Source organism: Pleuronectes platessa, chromosome 5 (assembly GCF_947347685.1).
Source record: "Pleuronectes platessa chromosome 5, fPlePla1.1, whole genome shotgun sequence".
Taxonomy (NCBI): domain Eukaryota; kingdom Metazoa; phylum Chordata; class Actinopteri; order Pleuronectiformes; family Pleuronectidae; genus Pleuronectes; species Pleuronectes platessa.
Window position 1 is genome coordinate 22,242,523 of NC_070630.1, and position 17,310 is coordinate 22,259,832.

Genomic DNA, 17,310 nt, shown 5'->3' on the forward strand with positions numbered 1-17,310 from the left:
GTTGCCTCACTACAGAAGCCAATCATACTCGCATAATGCTGAAAAAAATTAGGGAACGCTTGCCGTCACAGTATAACACCAAGTCCGTTAAACTTCAGGGATATCAATCTGTCCATTTAGGAAGCACAAAGTCATCCTCAATCAATTTCCCCTGCTTTGGTGCAAATGAAAGTGACAACTAGAGCTGCACCTATTGTTTAATCTTACTTATTTTTTATATTATTCTAACACTTATTTTTGATTATTTGATTTATATAATGACTTTATAAAACATATAAAATTCTTCTCTTGAACACAAACAAGTAAAGGAAAAGGTATGCACTGGAAGACATTAATCAACAACAAAAAATAGCCTGATCTGAACTGTTTTTACAGTTTCATATCTCCAAAATAAAATTTGTTGAAAAGTTTGTTCCATTAAAGTAAAGAAATAGATCTACGTTAAGCTGCCCACAAAAAAAATTAAAACCAAAGTTAAAGTCAGGTAACTCTGTGGAGGATTATCAACACTGTTAATTCAAGTTTAGCAGTTTAGCTAAAAATAATTAATCTTGAAGCAGCATAGTAGTTGTATCAGTCTTCATTATAAATTTTCACACTGAAGAGAAGTGTACTCTACTAAAATAATATTCTTATTTCCTTCAAGAAAAATAAGATTTGCATTAAAAAAAGGACCTCTTAAAATAAAGTGCTTAATTTTAGAAAGAAAAAAAAGATGTAGTTTGAGTTTCCCCATTTCTTCTTTTTCTTTTTATATAGCTTCTTAATATATCACTAAATTTCACATATAATCAATCCCATAAAATATTAACACCTTTAACACCTTTTCTCTTTGTTCCTTGTTCAGTGACAGAAGTGAACTCTAACGTGCGCTGCCAGGATTTACTACAGTGTTTACGAAAATAACTGCGCAGGTTAAAATAAGACTACCGTAAGTGAGAGAAAAGTGCACAGGTTCAAATAGAAACGCCCTGTCACAATCTAATAACAGCGTCTGGGTCCGTATAGAGCGGAGTCCGGGTCCGGTCCAGACCGCGATCCGACTAATGGGAACTATGTAAGAGGATCGTGGGCGATTTGTTCAGCTTGCTCTTCAGGTGAGTCCATGCTTTGACTGTGCGCGGCCCCCTTCATTACGACGTGTTGACGCACGTTCCGCGAGTCGTCGTATTTACGTAATCGATGACGTCGATTACCTTCCCGGAAAGGACATGGTTTTACATGTGGTGGCTATAGACAGTGGCTCTCTCCTTCTCCTTCCTGACTGATTCTTCTCTAGTTTCGTGTTCTGCTGGTGTCCTTGTCACTACTGGTATCATGAGGCGGTAGCTGCAGCCCAGTCAGGTTGCACAGGTAGTCCAGCTCCTCCAGGATGGAACATCCATACATACATGCGGCCACAATAAGTGTTGCTGTGTCTCCCAGCACAGTCTCAAGAGCATGGAGGAGACACCAGGAGACCAACAGTTACACAAGGAGAGCTGGACAGGGAAGTAGAAGGTCATCCACCCAGCAACAGGACCGGTATCTGCTCCTTTGTGCAAAGAGGAACAGGAGGAGCACTGCCAGAGCCCTGCAAAATGACCTCCAGCAGGCTACTGGTGTGCATGTTTCTGACCAGACTGTCAGAAACAGACTCCATGACAACATGGCATCAGGGCATGAGGGCCCGACGTCCTCTAGTGAGACCTGTGCTCTGCTGTTGGGTAAAATCCTCAGTGATGGTCAGACATTACGCTGGTGCAGTGGGCCCCTGGTTCCTCCTGGTGCAGGACAATGCCCGGCCTCATGTTGCCAGAGTGTGTAGGCAGTTCCTGGATGATGAAGGCATTGATGCCATTGACTAAATCTAAATTCAATTGAACCCCTATGGGATGTTAAGTATTGTCATGTTATGTACCATCCGATGCCGCCACAGGAGTCCATGAGCTCACCAATGCCCTGATACATGTCTGGGAGGAGATCCCCCAGGACACCATCCCTGACTCATCAAGAGCTGCAGGCAGGTGGAGACCACACACACTACTGAGTCACATTAAGAGCTGCCATGATGACATTCCCGCAAGTTGCATCAGCCTGTGATTAAAAATTTTTACTTTGATTTTCAAGTGCATGGTTTAGATTTTGAATCCAGCCCTGAGTGGGTTGAGATGATTTTGGTTGCCATTGACCGTTGTTACAGAAATTTGTTCTGAGCAAATTATACAATGTACATCAGTAAAGATTTAAAGCTTGAATAATTCGTTCATCAAGATCTGTTATGTGATTTAAGTGTTCCCTCAACTTTTTTGAGCAGTATATATTTTTGACAAGATGATAGGATAACTATACAAGATAACTATACAAATAAAGTTATTATTATAACTGTGTGGATAATTTTTTTGTATTAAACTATGTTGGCGAACCCAGCCTGCGAAAGTGGACGCTGTGTGGACAACCATAGGATCAGTCCACAGAAGACGTGTGGCTAGCATGAACACTTGCACACTATAAACTCTACCCAGGTAGGAGTAAGGGAAGAGGTTGTGAGAGAACTTACAACACATACATTCATGGCGACAACTGAATTACTGGTTCTTGAACTCCTGGGATTGAGGATTACGCTCCAAAAGGACTAAGTTTGTTGTTTTGCATTGTTGTTTTATTTAATTTATTGTTCAAAGAGCTTGTTTTAAAATGTTTGAATAAAATCTACAGTTTTGTGTATGTTGAGATTGCTGTTGTAAGGCAATACATTAATGAACTGCTCAACATCATTTGAACCCTTCTTGTGTGTTATGAAAACAACCACTCCTTGAACCTACTTAGGTGTTAGCATCTCAGTTTCTCCCACTAGTTGATATTTTCATTGGTCGTGCGAATAATGTGGAGCACTACAGAAGAGTAATGGGGTCGGGAATGAGGGGGGATTTTTAGGAGGGAGTTTTTTCCTTTTTTTCTTTTTTCCTTTTGGGAATAAAGTCAAAATATCAGGAAACGTCAACTCCGTAAATCCACACTGGGTTTATGCACTAAAAGAGAAAGATTCTCATTGTTAATCAAATGGATTGTGAGGTACAATTTCATCGTCAGTCAAATGTGCTAATGGTGGTAGTTGGAGGGTTTCAGAAACATTTGACTCTAATCTTGAAGTTTCAAGTTTGTCCTCAACATTTCAACTGATGCACTTTCAAAATAAATCACTGTCCATCTATTGATTTTTTCAGCAACAATATGACCACATAATAATGCCCTTCCTGACTCCTCTCTCATGATTGCTCTCTACACCAATACAAATACACTTATACAACTTATATCAGACAAATCTGTAGACTCTGACTAGGTGAAAACTAAATAATTTGCTCTACACAAAGACAAATCACACTGAGGATTATTAGCATTATCATCCTGACATTCTGTTGGGGGGCTGTGTGTGTGAACGCAAATGTCAGAGTGAGAGCCTCTGGACTTTCTGCAGGCTTTCTCAGTTTAGTCCCCTGGTATAAAGTCTGCAGAGCGTCCAGAGGAGCTGATATAAGAAGAACCACTGCAGGATTCACCACAAGCAAGTGGTTGATGGTGTTTCTGACAAGCAACAGACTCAAAAATGAAGAAAGAAAAACTAACAAATCTCCGGATAAAAAAGCAGAACCATGCATGTAAGAAGATGTCAAGAGGTTCTGGTGATTAGTGCCGACACTGGTGTCGATGTTGACGTAAACAAAAACGTGATCTTCACAGTGAAAGTAATATGTTACTTCCAACCTGAGATGTCTGTGTTGTTGTGAACACATCTGAGCGGAGAACCTCTTGCTGTGATGTTCTGTTTTGAAAGTCAAACTGCAGAATTCTCCAGACTTCCTCCGGAGGTCATTTCTACAAACGGCTATAAAGAGTCGGAAAGTGAGATTTGATCACAAGTGGTCACAGGGGAGATGATCATGATGTATGTTAGGCCCAGGCTAAGGAACACACATTTAGACTTAACACAGTCCATAGTGATCAGATCTCCTAGTCTGTCATTCCAGGAACGTTGTCTTAGTCACACAGACCTGATGCTCTTGAGTTACTTCTCACTTTGAGCTGCAGAATTAGTCACGTGACTTTGGGGGTGTAGAGTACAAGAGGTCACAGATAGTACAGATGTACTTGATTATTTACAGATTATTTGTCTAGCAGAATACTTGTTTTTCCATCGTGGAACGACAGAGATTAGTGTATATTTGGACTTCAACATAATTACTAAATGTGGAAATAATTAGCAAACACTTTAAAGTGTATTGAGTGTTACTCTTTAAATAAGATGACAGCCTTGCGGCTTAGCTCCTCACATTAAAGTTAGCTTCTGATGGGCGGATCGCAGCTGGTGGTTCATGTGCGTATACGCAGGACCCGGATGAAGCTCGTCGCCATCATTACTCCAGCCCAGCGCAGCGCTGCCGGTGGGGCGGAACACCACTCATCGACCCTGCTGGATTGTACGATCCTCCGACAGACCTGGCACGCCACCGTGTTTTTCACTAAGTGATTGCCAGTTTGATCATTTTCGCCTCGCTAGCAGCATCCCAGACACGATGGACGAGAAAAGTGACCAAGTTTATTTGGCAAAGCTTGCCGAGCAGGCAGAGCGATATGACGGTAAGTCTCTTAGCGCTGGCTGCGAGTGGGACATGTTCGCAGCTGGTATTTTTTTCTCCATGCTAGCTAATGGTAACCGTGCACTGTTCGGTAGCAGCTCACTGTTAGCCGCGGCTAACAGCTAATGTGGCTACGACCGCAGCGCTTGTTGTTCGTTGACATGACAGGGGACTAATTCACCGAATGATTCAATGGGACGTGAACAAAATATCAAATTGTGGGGATTGTTGGAGCTTTGGGGATTTCGCGCTGGTGGGACTGAAAGTGGCTAACGTTAGCGGAGGGGATGTAACAAAATGGCGGATTACTGGAGCGTGAGCTGTCAGTAGTCGCCCCCCCACCCCCACTGCACCATGCTAGCTCTGTAGCGGAACATTTGAGCTACCGCTTCGCTTTGTTCTCTCAACCGGCACAAATGTGACCGTGCTGTTTGTGTCACCCTTCTAACAATTCAACATCCATCCGTTTTTTATCGTTTTTTTTACGCAGACCGCCGAGAGCTAATTCAAACGCTAGCTAGGCGTTAGCTCCTTGACGCTAAGTGAGTTAGCAGTGAGTGGGAGGGCATCTGTGCACTTGGTGGGGTGTTCCCCTGAACACGGGCTGCACAGATCGATTGGAGAAAACGCTCCCGTCACTCTGTCATACCATTACAGGCCGGACAGTGGCTGTTTTTAGACGCCGGCCATTGCCCAGAAACGTGAAGTGAATGTGCCATGACTCATTCAAGGGATTTGGACCGAGTGTATTTACAGAGTGATTTAAACTGGCTAAGTGGTATCCTGGCTGGAAATGAAGTCGCAGTCATATTGTTATACTGCCACGGGCTGTCCAGTGCTAACACTAATCCTGACACTCGGTAGATGCATTTTTATAGTCGTATACTGCGAGAAGGGATATAGGCCTCACACTCGCAGAACAGCGAGTTATTTATTATTTAAAGTGCAATGTATACTCTGGGATCTGAAATCCGTGCCTCATCCAGCATAATTAAGTCCTTACAAATAACATATCAATGATAGATTAAGGAAGTGAGGGATTTATGTGGGTGTGCTTGCTTGGTTGTTGAATAGGTGGAGGTTTCACTGACGAGGAAGCCACTTTGACATATATTCTTATCACACCATATCATGTCACCTCCACCCCTTGCTTATTCTGTAAGACACCAATAATTATCTTTGAGCATGACACACCTGACACATTTTTAAACAACCAACCAAAAACACCATCAAGGGTTTGTGAAGCAGATATAATTGGACTGCTGCCGGTTCCTTGAACATATCTGAATCGCTATTTGTCTCCTGGAGGCTTAAGGACACATCATAATAACGGATTTGAGAATTCATTTTGAATGTTAAGCACAACTTGAGACCACCATGTCGTCAGCTAACATGTTGAGATAATAGACACCTTGATGTGCACTCTGAAGATACAATGTGGAAATACAATATTTAAATAGCACAGCACAGTGCATAAATGAGATTTACTTATGTTGTCTTAACAGAGATGGTGACTTATATGAAGAACGTGGCGGGTATGAACGTGGAGCTCACAGTGGAAGAGAGGAACCTACTATCAGTGGCCTACAAGAATGTGATCGGAGCTCGGAGAGCCTCCTGGAGGATAATCAGCAGTATCGAATCCAGGGAAGAGAGCAAGGGCTCAGAAGAGAAACTGAAGATGATCCGGGATTACAGGCAAACGGTAAAGCAGCCATTATTTATACTGTCTTTCAGGAACACATGAAGTTACCATGTCCCATTGTCTCCTATCTTCTCATTTCAAAGCATTTCAGTTTTGCTTTGCTGATGTTAAATCACTTACTCATATTAATAATGCACATCATGAGGCACCTACTGGACAGACTGCATCTGAGTCATAGTTGGCAAGTGGTGCAGTCTTTTGCTTTTATGAAGGGAAACAAGAGCTGGCTATTATTATGGGAGAGCCGGGCGTGTCAGAGAGATGGGAGAGGCAGTTGGACTGCAGTCAATGACCTAATGGGATTCACAGATGAGTTATCCTGCTGCTGTAACTTTATTGGTTAGTAGTTCTCTAACTCCCTCAGGGGGACACATTTCTTCATCGCTGCCACATTACCTGGTAAGCATTGAACAGCATTGAAATTGAATCAACAAGAATTAAATAATCAATCTACTAGCAGACTATCAGAAATATGTTTGCTGATAAAAACTGATCACAGCATTATAAAGAGTACCTGGTTGTAATGTTGTTGCAGATTGGTGTATATGTTTATTGTGAAGCATCAGGAATGCCATTTAAAACATATTTTGCAGTTTGAAATTCCCCTCACTTCTTGACTTGACAAAGTAAATAAAAAAACTGGTTTTGATGTTGTGGCTGATCCGTGGAGAACAGAGGATGTAATATATGAACATATTAATGCGCTTGCTGACAGTCCAACTTAATTTTTGTATTATAGCAATTGCTTTATTGGCAAATGTACGACAACAATAATGTTTTGCCGATAGAATAATTACTTTTTTGTCTTGTTTGGTGGCAGGTTGAAACGGAGCTGAAGGCGATCTGTAATGATATTCTGGATGCACTGGAGAGGCACCTACTCCCCTCTGCTGTCATGGGAGAGTCTAAGGTCTTTTACAACAAAATGTAAGAGCTTTGTGGTCTGAATATTACTAAATAGATGACTTCATGAATCCTCTCTAATCCTTACACATAATGTTGTTAAACTTTTGGGGCTTGCGTCCTTATTCGACATGTTTATATAGTTGAATAGGAAAAACTGACAGCAAAACAAAGTCAGAATACTGGCAATATCAGGAAAGGTCAGACATTTTTTAAAGGAATGTGATGTGTAAAGTGAAGGCTCATGTCTCAACTTGAACAGTTTTCTCCATAGACCATCATAATGCAACAATTTAAATCTAATGTTGTCTTGCACCACCTAGTAATTTTTCCCCCTAAAACATTTGCAGGAAGGGTGACTACCACAGGTATCTGGCAGAGTTTGCCACTGGCAATGACAGAAAGGAGGCGGCAGAGAACAGCCTGGTGGCCTACAAAACAGCTACCGACCTAGCCATGTCCGAGCTGCCCCCCACCCACCCCATTCGCCTCGGCCTTGCCCTCAACTTCTCCGTCTTCTACTATGAGATCCTCAACTCGCCCGACCGTGCATGCAGGTCAGTTTCTTAAATACATTTTTTCTCTTGTATATCTATAAGCTGGATAAACTATGTTCAAGCAGAGTAATCTAGGTACATATCAAATTGTCATCACAGGTTTTTTTTAAAGGATCCAAAGTGTCAGTGTACTGACAACAACCGTTTATGATCCATCTGATGATTTCAGTGCATCTTTACTCATTAGTCTCAGTTGCAGTTCATCACTGCCGTTTTTTCTTCTGCCAAATCATGTGTATTGTTCTGACTAGTGACGCTAAAGCTTTAAATGCTCTATTTGGAAAAAAACAAGTTGACCTTCGTTTTTTATTGTATTACCACATTAGTTCCAATGGATGTTAATAGGCTTCCTTTGGACACCAGTCAATTTAAACACGCTTTGTCTAAACGTCTGTAAGACAAAATGGTCAATCATGTTAACATCCTGCTCAAATCAGTATACAGTGACACCTTTTTTCACAGCCATCTCCCCTATTTATCTTTAAAACTGCTAGTCATCATTTTGAAGCCATCTGTGTAGCATCAGCTTTATGTTCACACATAAATGAATATAAAACTGATGCATGATATAGAATATAGCATTACATATTTAGTGTGGCAGATGTGCATAGTGCAGCTTGAAAAATAGCAGTTAAATCTTTAATGTATAAACATTCAAGCAAAATCCTCAAAGGCATTTGTTCAAATTTCTCATATCACTGATCCGACCTCTTGAATCTGCTTGAATCTGCTTGAATCTTTAAGTGTATATATAGTGATTTCAAACCAAGTGCTGAATGTGTTTTCTCAGGTTGGCGAAGGCTGCATTTGATGACGCAATCGCAGAATTGGACACACTGAGTGAAGAAAGCTACAAGGACTCCACACTTATCATGCAGCTGTTACGTGACAACCTGACACTATGGACTTCAGATATGCAGGGAGAAGGTAAGAGGCTCATGCCATGGTGCCCAGTCATAAGACTTCTGTTGAACATGATATACACTGACATATTCTCTGCACTGGCACTGTGTCTATCTGTCTCTGATCAACGTCTTTTTCAAGGACTAGTTCTTTGTTGATCAACTCACCAACACCTCACTCGTCTCCTGTCACACACCTAAACACGTTCGTACTGAATATAACATTTGTCAATAACTCCAAGCAGCCTGATGGATGAACTGTTGAGTCAGCAGTAATACAACACCCATGCTTTGCTAGATTATAATGGTGTGCTCTTTACCAGGAAGAGTAAGCCTTCTACTTGATTGTTGTAGTGTTGTCATCCGATGTCATGACTTTACTTGAATAATTATCAGTATACTGTAGCTACGAAGCATATGAATTCTATTTTTTTTTTTATATATATATGTTTATTAGTTTTCCAACAGGTAATACAACACAAAACAAAACAAAAACAAGACAAACATTTGGCTCACACACATATTCAAATCAATACAGGCAGAAGATTCAGGGGTCACGTCCTATACAAGTAAGAAAAAATTAAAAACAGAGTAAAATAGAAGTATACAGAAATAAAAGTAAATCAATTAAATGATAAAACAGAGTGCCTCTTTTGAGGCAGAGCATTCTGATATATGATACAAACCCTCTTGTGAGAATGGTGGAAACATTCAGACCAACATATGACAGAAAGGGTTCCCATGTTTTACGAAAGGCATCATCATTGTTGTGAAGTTTGCATGTCAAATGGTCCAACACAACATATTCAAATACGACCCTTTGCCACTGAGCCTTAGATGGAGCTTTATCTGTGATCCAATTCAAAAGAATACACTTTCTAGCACAAAAAGCAAGTGTCTGATAAAGTCTTCTTTTAAATTTGTCAGTGATGGACATGTCAGATATACCAAGTAGCAGGTATAAAGGGTTATTATTACTGTTAATAGACAGAATCTTATTAATTTCCTGCCCTATGACCTGCCAAAACTGCTGTATTTTTCTACAATTCCACAAACAATGTGTCAGACCCCCAGATTCTATCTTACACTTGGGGCACAGTGGAGATGTATTAGGGTTGTATTTATTACGCTGAGAGGGAGAGATATGAACCCTGTGTAGGAGCTTCAGTTGCATAGCTCTCACTCGGTTACAGATATTCAGTATTTTAGAACTTTTCCAAGCATCATTCCAGTCATTATTTGTTATCCTAACATTAAGTTCCATTTCCCATAAGCCCTTCAAAGAGGAGGTGTTTATGATGTTATACTCCTTAAGGATATTATAGAATAGACTAATAGAACTGCCAGATTTTTGCAAAAAGAGCTGTCTCTCTAGGCGTGACATATCCTGACACTGAAGGATTGAGGTATCCTTCGTGACTAAATCTCTCCCTTGCAAATATCATGAATTCTATTTTGAAACATCTGTCAAATAACTATAGCAACGATCTAAAAAGTTATCAAAATGGGCATGTTTTTATATAAATATCCCATCCCTTTGACTTGTGTTACAACTGTGTGCACAGACTTTGATTCTGACTTGGCTGTGACACTGCTTTGAACTAGACCCCTGTACAATCGGAGAAACTGGGTCTCTAGTTTTTTGTGTAATTTATTTGTATCTTTTACATCATAGTTAAATAAGCATTGAACATCCGCTCCAAGCCATGTGATCCACCTGAAGGCAAATGTTTTTGTAGTTACAATCTTGACATAATTGGAAAAATCAATAATCAAATAATGAGGGTCAATGACTGTGAGAAGTGCAGCCATGACCAAAAAGCTAAATGGTTTGAATACACATTCAACTTCAAAATCTGTCAGTGCATGTATGTTGTATATGTTGCTCAAACTGCATGTCCATGTACACAGGGCAGGATCCAGAGAGGCTGAAGTGAAATCAGCCATTAAGAACAAAAACTCACAAGCATTCTACCAAACTAAGATCTCCTCTTTCTCCACCTTGCAGCTTTATATTCTAGTGTAGAACTGTTTAAGGATGATATTGACAGAAATTACAGCAGTGTATGTTACAAAACTACAGATGAATTAATGCAGCTGTTGTTGAGCACCTCATAGAATTGTCCTTCCAGTTTAGGCAGGAGAAAAGTCAACTTCAAAGTGCTCCTGAATAGTTTTCTTAAAAACATTTTGCTCACATTTATGAAGATATATCAACAGTCGCATTCAAATTGTCTACAGATGGGTACTACTTCTTTGTACTAGAGATCATGATTTCACACCTTTTCTAAGGTTATTAGCTTGAATCAACTCTGCCCATCAGTTCTGACATTAATTACCACTGTTGCTTTTTGATAACAACAAAAATACAATAGTCTTCTTAAACTACTTGATTCACCCAAATCTGAAATAAATATACATAGTGGTGTATGTAGTCATGGAAGCTGTGCTTGACTGCAAGTTACAGCTTGTTAAAACAGTTAGTTATATACGTTGAAAAATTACCTTCTAGAATTAAACATTTTCAAAATCGGATTTTGATGTAAGGAAAACAAATTTGATTAATTCTTTCTCTTCCTCTGCTCATTCCAGTAGTTTATATTTATTTCCCATCATCTCTCTTGTCTTTTTCTTATTCCCTCTGTTTTAGAGTCCTAAAGGAAACAAACCAGACTGTTCATTTCCCATGTTAACTGTACTTTGTAAGTGTTGCTCACCTAAGCCTTGCTGTGTGTGTGACTCACCTCTTTTTCTTCAACATGAATTAACTCGTGGTTAAATAATTCAGTCCACTCACTTGTTGCTTTGTCGCTCACTCATTCGTTGGATCTTCGGTCTACCCACCACAGTCAGTTGAAATTCTTTCTTGACTAGGGCTGCCACCCAATAGTTGACTTATTGTTGGTCTAAGTCGACCAAGGTTTAATCGGTAATTTGGTGGAAGACGGGAAAAAACATTAAACTCCTGGAAGTGGAAACGCTCAATTAGCACGGACAGACATTGTTTACTTGGCGGTTCCCTGCGGTTATTAGATTATTAGGTACGTGGGGTATCCAGGAAATCCAAAATGTAGGATTCATTTCCAGAAGTTAAACCCTGAGTAGGTGACATCCTGCAAACTCTGGAGGCAAACATTGTTGTCTAATGTTAGCCAATTAGCATGGAATCATGACATGATTGTCAACATAATTGTCAACATAGCATATGCACAATGTGCATATGCTATGTTGATTATAGAAATTCAGAAGTTGTGTGATAAATCGACAAAATGCACAGTCTCCTTGTTGGTTCGTCCATCACTTTCAGACTCATCAGTGCTTCGGTCTCATTAACAAGCAACTAGTCTTTACTTGCTTTATGCTTGTGCCTGTAAAAGTAACATTTTAATGACTTCTCACCATTTCCCTCTAACAATATTACCTGTAACATTCTTCCTCAGCCCTGACAAGCAAACTCATGAGAGTGTAGGTAGTTCCACTCAGCGTTCACTTAGTAACCTATTAAACCTGTATGCACATCAAGCAGCCGAGGTTTGGCTTGGTAGACTACACACTCTGTACACATTTAAACACTTTCAGACCACAGTTAAAGGGATAGTTCACCCCAAAATGAAAATTCCCTCATTAACTACTCACCACTAAGCCGATGGAGTTTTATTTTTTTCACTTTTTGATCACTTTATTTGAACACTACTTGAATGTGTGAGTGTGACACACACTAGTGAAATGTGTTTGGGTTCCGCATGTATTTCGGTCTAGTCCAGGTCTGTCGCGTGTTAGAAACGTCATCAACACACCCACTTGCTTGCTGTGAATCCTGTGGAGGATCTCTTGCTAGGTTCTCACATTGACTCATTTGGAGCCTCTCACTATGCTGTCATATGACAGCTTAGTAGAGAGTTGATTTACAGATGAAGATTTTTCAAAGAAATCCTCTTGTATAATTTGTTGGGTAGCACTCAAAATCTCATTTTGTCATTTAGGCTGTGGCTGAGTTCTTGGAGCCTTATTTAGAAAAGAGGAAAATTGTGTCAGTGCTTATCGAATATTTCTACAATACAAAAACTGTTTCATAATTATGCTCCACCTAGCACTAGGCTACTGATGTGCTAATGCATCAGTACCTGTGATACCTATATGCATGTTGTGCGTTTGGTTCGTAATGCCCCCCCACACACAGTTATGTACCTCCCCAGCCCTTCACCTTCTTCTACACTGTCTCACATAATTCAGGAGCTTGCTAGCCTGGGGTTCAGATTCAGCAACGTCTTCTAGCAGCCAACAGTAGCTTGACTCATCAGAGACAAGGGCGGAGCAGACCAGAAGTGCATTTACATTGTGGTTGACCACCTCTGACCTCCCACCCCTGACTATGGCATTCTGTGATTGGTTAAAAGGGCGTGGTTTGTTCAGACACTTAAGAAGGAAGTATCTTTGCAGTGCTGTGAGGCTGTGCAATGAGTCCTGACAGCTCCTCTAAACATAAAGATATGTTGTATTTTGAAATATTCCAGTGTACTGCATCTTCAAGTAAAAAAATGAAATGTCTTCACCACTTACATACTATAGAATTGCAACTTAAATATGCGTCAGTGATCTAAACCCTGTCCAGACTCGGCAAACAAAATCCTCTTGTGGCAGAAGTGGTTCAGAAAAGACTTAAACAGAAATCACGGCGGAGACACAAATGAAATGCTGGTTTGGCGACGAGCCCTTTTTCCCCCTGGTTTTAAATGATAGTAATTTGTATTGAGCTCTTTTCATTAAATAATATAAATAATTGCTTTGACATTTTGCTCATTTCCAAACTGGATATTTTTATTTTCGCGGAGTTCATCGGGCTTTGTACCGAACACAAAGCCTGTCTGCCTCTCACTCACTGTTGACAGTAGAAGCCTTGTTTTAAACTGAGCAGTCGCATTCTGACGACAGTGATTTGTTTATTTCTAACCGTGTTGTTTCTCCACCAGGTGAAGAACAGAATAAAGAGGTACTGCAAGACGTAGTGGACGAGGCCCAGTGAGACTATGCCACCAACAGCCAACAACTTGAGACCCTCCCCTCACCACCTCACACTCCTCATCCCTCCTACTTCATCCCCCCCTCTCAAATTCACCTTCCTCCTTTCCTTCCCCTTTTTTCCTTTCTTCCACCTCTGCAGCTCCATGGCCCAGCAGAGCCACGGAGTTAAGCTGGTTTATTTTTCTCTTCTTTTTTATTTTTATATTAGCCCTTACATCATTCAAGTAAATACCACTTAATTGAGACAGGAAATACAATGTTAGACAGACAAAGATAATAAGAATCCCCTTTTTTTTTGTCCTGGTACAAGCAGTTCTGAGATGTTATCTTTGTTTTCGTTGTCGTATTTTTGTTTTTTGTTTTTGCTTTTTCCTCAATATTTTTATCAGTTGCTGGATGTATTGAGATTTTTTTCTTAATGTAATTACAGAAATTAACTTTTATTACTGATAATGTTGACTATTAGTTATGGGAGCTATTTTATCTCTGTTTTTAGTGAAATGTCGAATGCGAATCATCTTTTTTTATGGGTAATTTGAAAACTACAAGTGCCCTTTTTGTTAACTTAGGTTTTCAGTGGAAATTGGCAAAATTCGCGATATCCATGTGGGGCAAAGAAGTGCTAAACCTTTACATCATAGTGATTCTGTCATCATGTTTTTGTAGTTGTCCTTGGACTGTACCTTGTGCTGAAATACTGTAACTGTGCAAACATGCTGAATCTTTGAAGGTCGACTTGCGGCTAGCTGGTGGTTTTAATTTTCAAAACTTGGGAGATTTCTCACTTGTGTAAAAGACAAGTCTCAATTTGGCCCCGCTCCTCGACAGAGATCTTTAAAATCAAGATAGTCAGCGCTTGCATGCGTTAACACATCTCTGCTGCTTCTCCCCTACTCTTCACTAAAGCTCCTCTTGGTCCAGAGGTCATTTTTTTTTCTTTTGTTGTTTCCTTTGTTTCTCTTCTTGTTTTGCTTCATTATGTGTAACTTGGAGCTGATTTGTACTACTGGATATCTGACTGGAGCCACAGACAGGGAATCTGTATTGTTCTTACTGAAACACAGCATGGAATTAACATTAAACAATCTAAATTAAACATTACAAACTGACTGGTTGCTTGAATTTTTTTCATTTGCCATGACTGATTTAGCTGCTTATCTTGTCAAATGTGAACAAATATAATCCAGGGAACAGTTTCTTCTAACATGGTCAGGACTGAAGTAAAGGGGAATGTTGCTTTTCTTGTTGAAGCTTCTGCCCGATAGAATTTGCATCAAAATAAACTGTTTGATGAGTAACTCGCAGGTGTTTGTTCACAATCCAAAGACCGTTGTTAGTCTCTCTTTTCTTCACCACAAAAGCAGACAGACCTTAACAGCGTTGCCACACAGACCAGATGTTGCTGCTCGATTCTGAGTTGGCAACTGTGAGCATAATCATACATTTATACGGTCTATTTATAGTTTTTGAGAGACAAATGCAATCCTACTGCCTGCAGTTTTGATGCCACAGTGGCCTGCTACTGTGTGACCGGCTGATGGAAGTGATGGTCCGAAGTGGAGTGACGTATACACAAGTATTTAACTAGCGGGCAGCTGAGGTCAACCCCTTACAATAGATATCACTACTTCTTTGTCAGCAATCTTTCCATCTGGCTGAAAAAAAACATGGATCATAGATTAGTAGTTTGAATATGTCATAATTATAATGACTGGTATGTGTGCTCATCCACCTTTAACTCATACATGTTCATTCTGAAAGTACCCGGAGGCCTAAACCTTTGCCTCCCCACTCTCGGTTTCTTGTAACCTCTGCAGCAGTTGCCTGCTATTCTACTGTTACATCCCCTGTAATAACAGCCTGAGCTCAGGGCTGAGCCTAAATTTAGACTCGCAGGTGACAACGGGGGAACTTGTTAGGCAGACAAACCGAGAGCAAGTCAAAGGGACTTCCTGTCTGCAGTGGGACCAGTTTCAGCCCATAGATGGCTGACACTAAAAACAATTGATGGTACAGGATACATGAGGGGGGTGTTCTGCAGGTTTATTAAGAGTAATGTTAGGAAGTAGACTCCACTTCTTTCTCGTACATCTGTGAGAGGAGTCCAGACTTTCCTCTGATTGGAAGGTTGTACCACAGCCCGTCAAGCGCCCTCTGCAGGTCAAGTCTGACACACACAAGGGGGAGTTTCCCACAGATCACAGCCTCAAAGACGTCAACCTGATGACTATATATTGGTGCAGTGAGATCTGGGTGGAGTCAGTCGTCTGTCACTCAGAGGGTCCAAATGTGCAGGAGGAGCAGGTAGAAAGAAAGGATGCTGTAACCAGCTCCATCCATTTGCATCCATATAATTCTAGCCAATATATTAGTGTTAATCAGTTGGAAGCATTCATGAATTCATCTGTCATAAATTCATGAATCAAATATCAAAATATAAATACAAACCAATTAATACGAGATAAAAAAAATACTGTAAATAGAAGAGTGGCTAGCTATTGGTTATTGCACAGGAATGGTCAATATATCATATTTATGAATTGGTGGAGTCCAGTGTTGTGATGAACGGGGTTAGAATCTGTTCTTGAGCTTATTTGTTCCAGTTCCACAATCCACCTACTGGTCCAAGTGGCTGCACCACAGATCCCCCCCTTCGGATCCAACACCATCCTGAGGCCTTTTCTGCAGCCTCCAGGATGCTCTTTGCTGCTGCAGTGCTTTTACTCCAAGGAGTTTCACTCTCTTTATTAGAAAGTGGCAGGCAAAGCCCCAGCGGGTTTTCCATTGGTCCTCCATTCTGTGACAAGATGGCTGTACTTTGCCCTCTTACGTTCATTGTCTTCTTCGATCCGGTCTTCCCAGGGGACGGTTAGTTCCATCAGGACGACTTGCTTTGTAGACTCCGATGTTAAAACTATGTCTGGGCGGAGCGACATGGTTGCAATGTTTCCTGGGAACTTGAGCTTCCTTCCTAGGTCAACTTGGAGTTGCTAGTCCCGTGCTGTGCCAAGATGTCCTCCTGCTGGGGAAGGCTGATGGTGCGCCTTCTCCCCAGCACTGATGAACGTGATGGACTTTTTGGGGGCGTGCTGGTTCTTGTTGCATTGGATCGCAGTGCTGATTGCGTCTGCCAAGAACCTTAGGACCTGGTCATGGCACCAGCAGTATCGTCCTTCGGACAGTAGGTCCATACCATATTAGATTATTGCTATATTAACTGACATGCTGGCATAATCATTGCCAGACTATAGGGAGAAGGCTGAAATAACAAGGAGCACAAATTACACTGAAAGTAAGTTCTACCTGGAGCAGGATTGATTTCTGTGCCTTGGTTTGTTGTAATGTGATGAAAAAACAATTAATGTCATGCTGAAATACATCCAGACTGTCACTAAATACAGTGCTCCGCCAAGGCCCATTAGACTGCTTATGAAACTATATTTCACTAGATCTGTATACATTTTTCTATCCACACCAAATTGCACACACTTATAAATATCAGTCCCCTCAACCTCTTAAATTTCTTCATCAAAATCCATGAATCGTTCACTACAAAAATCCCAAAACATAAGAAGAATACCCTATCTAGCAATGTTAAACAAAGT

The 17,310-nt window shown here is 40.7% G+C and overlaps 1 protein-coding gene across 1 annotated transcript; it reads left to right on the top strand.

The window, feature by feature from the left end:
• Positions 1–4,376: 4,376 nt before the first annotated feature.
• ywhae1 (tyrosine 3-monooxygenase/tryptophan 5-monooxygenase activation protein, epsilon polypeptide 1) lies at positions 4,377–14,814 on the top strand. The gene is made up of 6 exons (XM_053422534.1): positions 4,377–4,617; positions 6,122–6,321; positions 7,142–7,248; positions 7,575–7,781; positions 8,572–8,708; positions 13,654–14,814. Exons 1-6 carry the CDS (start codon positions 4,554–4,556, stop codon positions 13,704–13,706), a joined length of 768 nt encoding a protein of 255 aa, XP_053278509.1. The 5' UTR covers positions 4,377–4,553; the 3' UTR covers positions 13,707–14,814.
• The last annotated feature ends 2,496 nt before the right edge of the window (positions 14,815–17,310 follow it).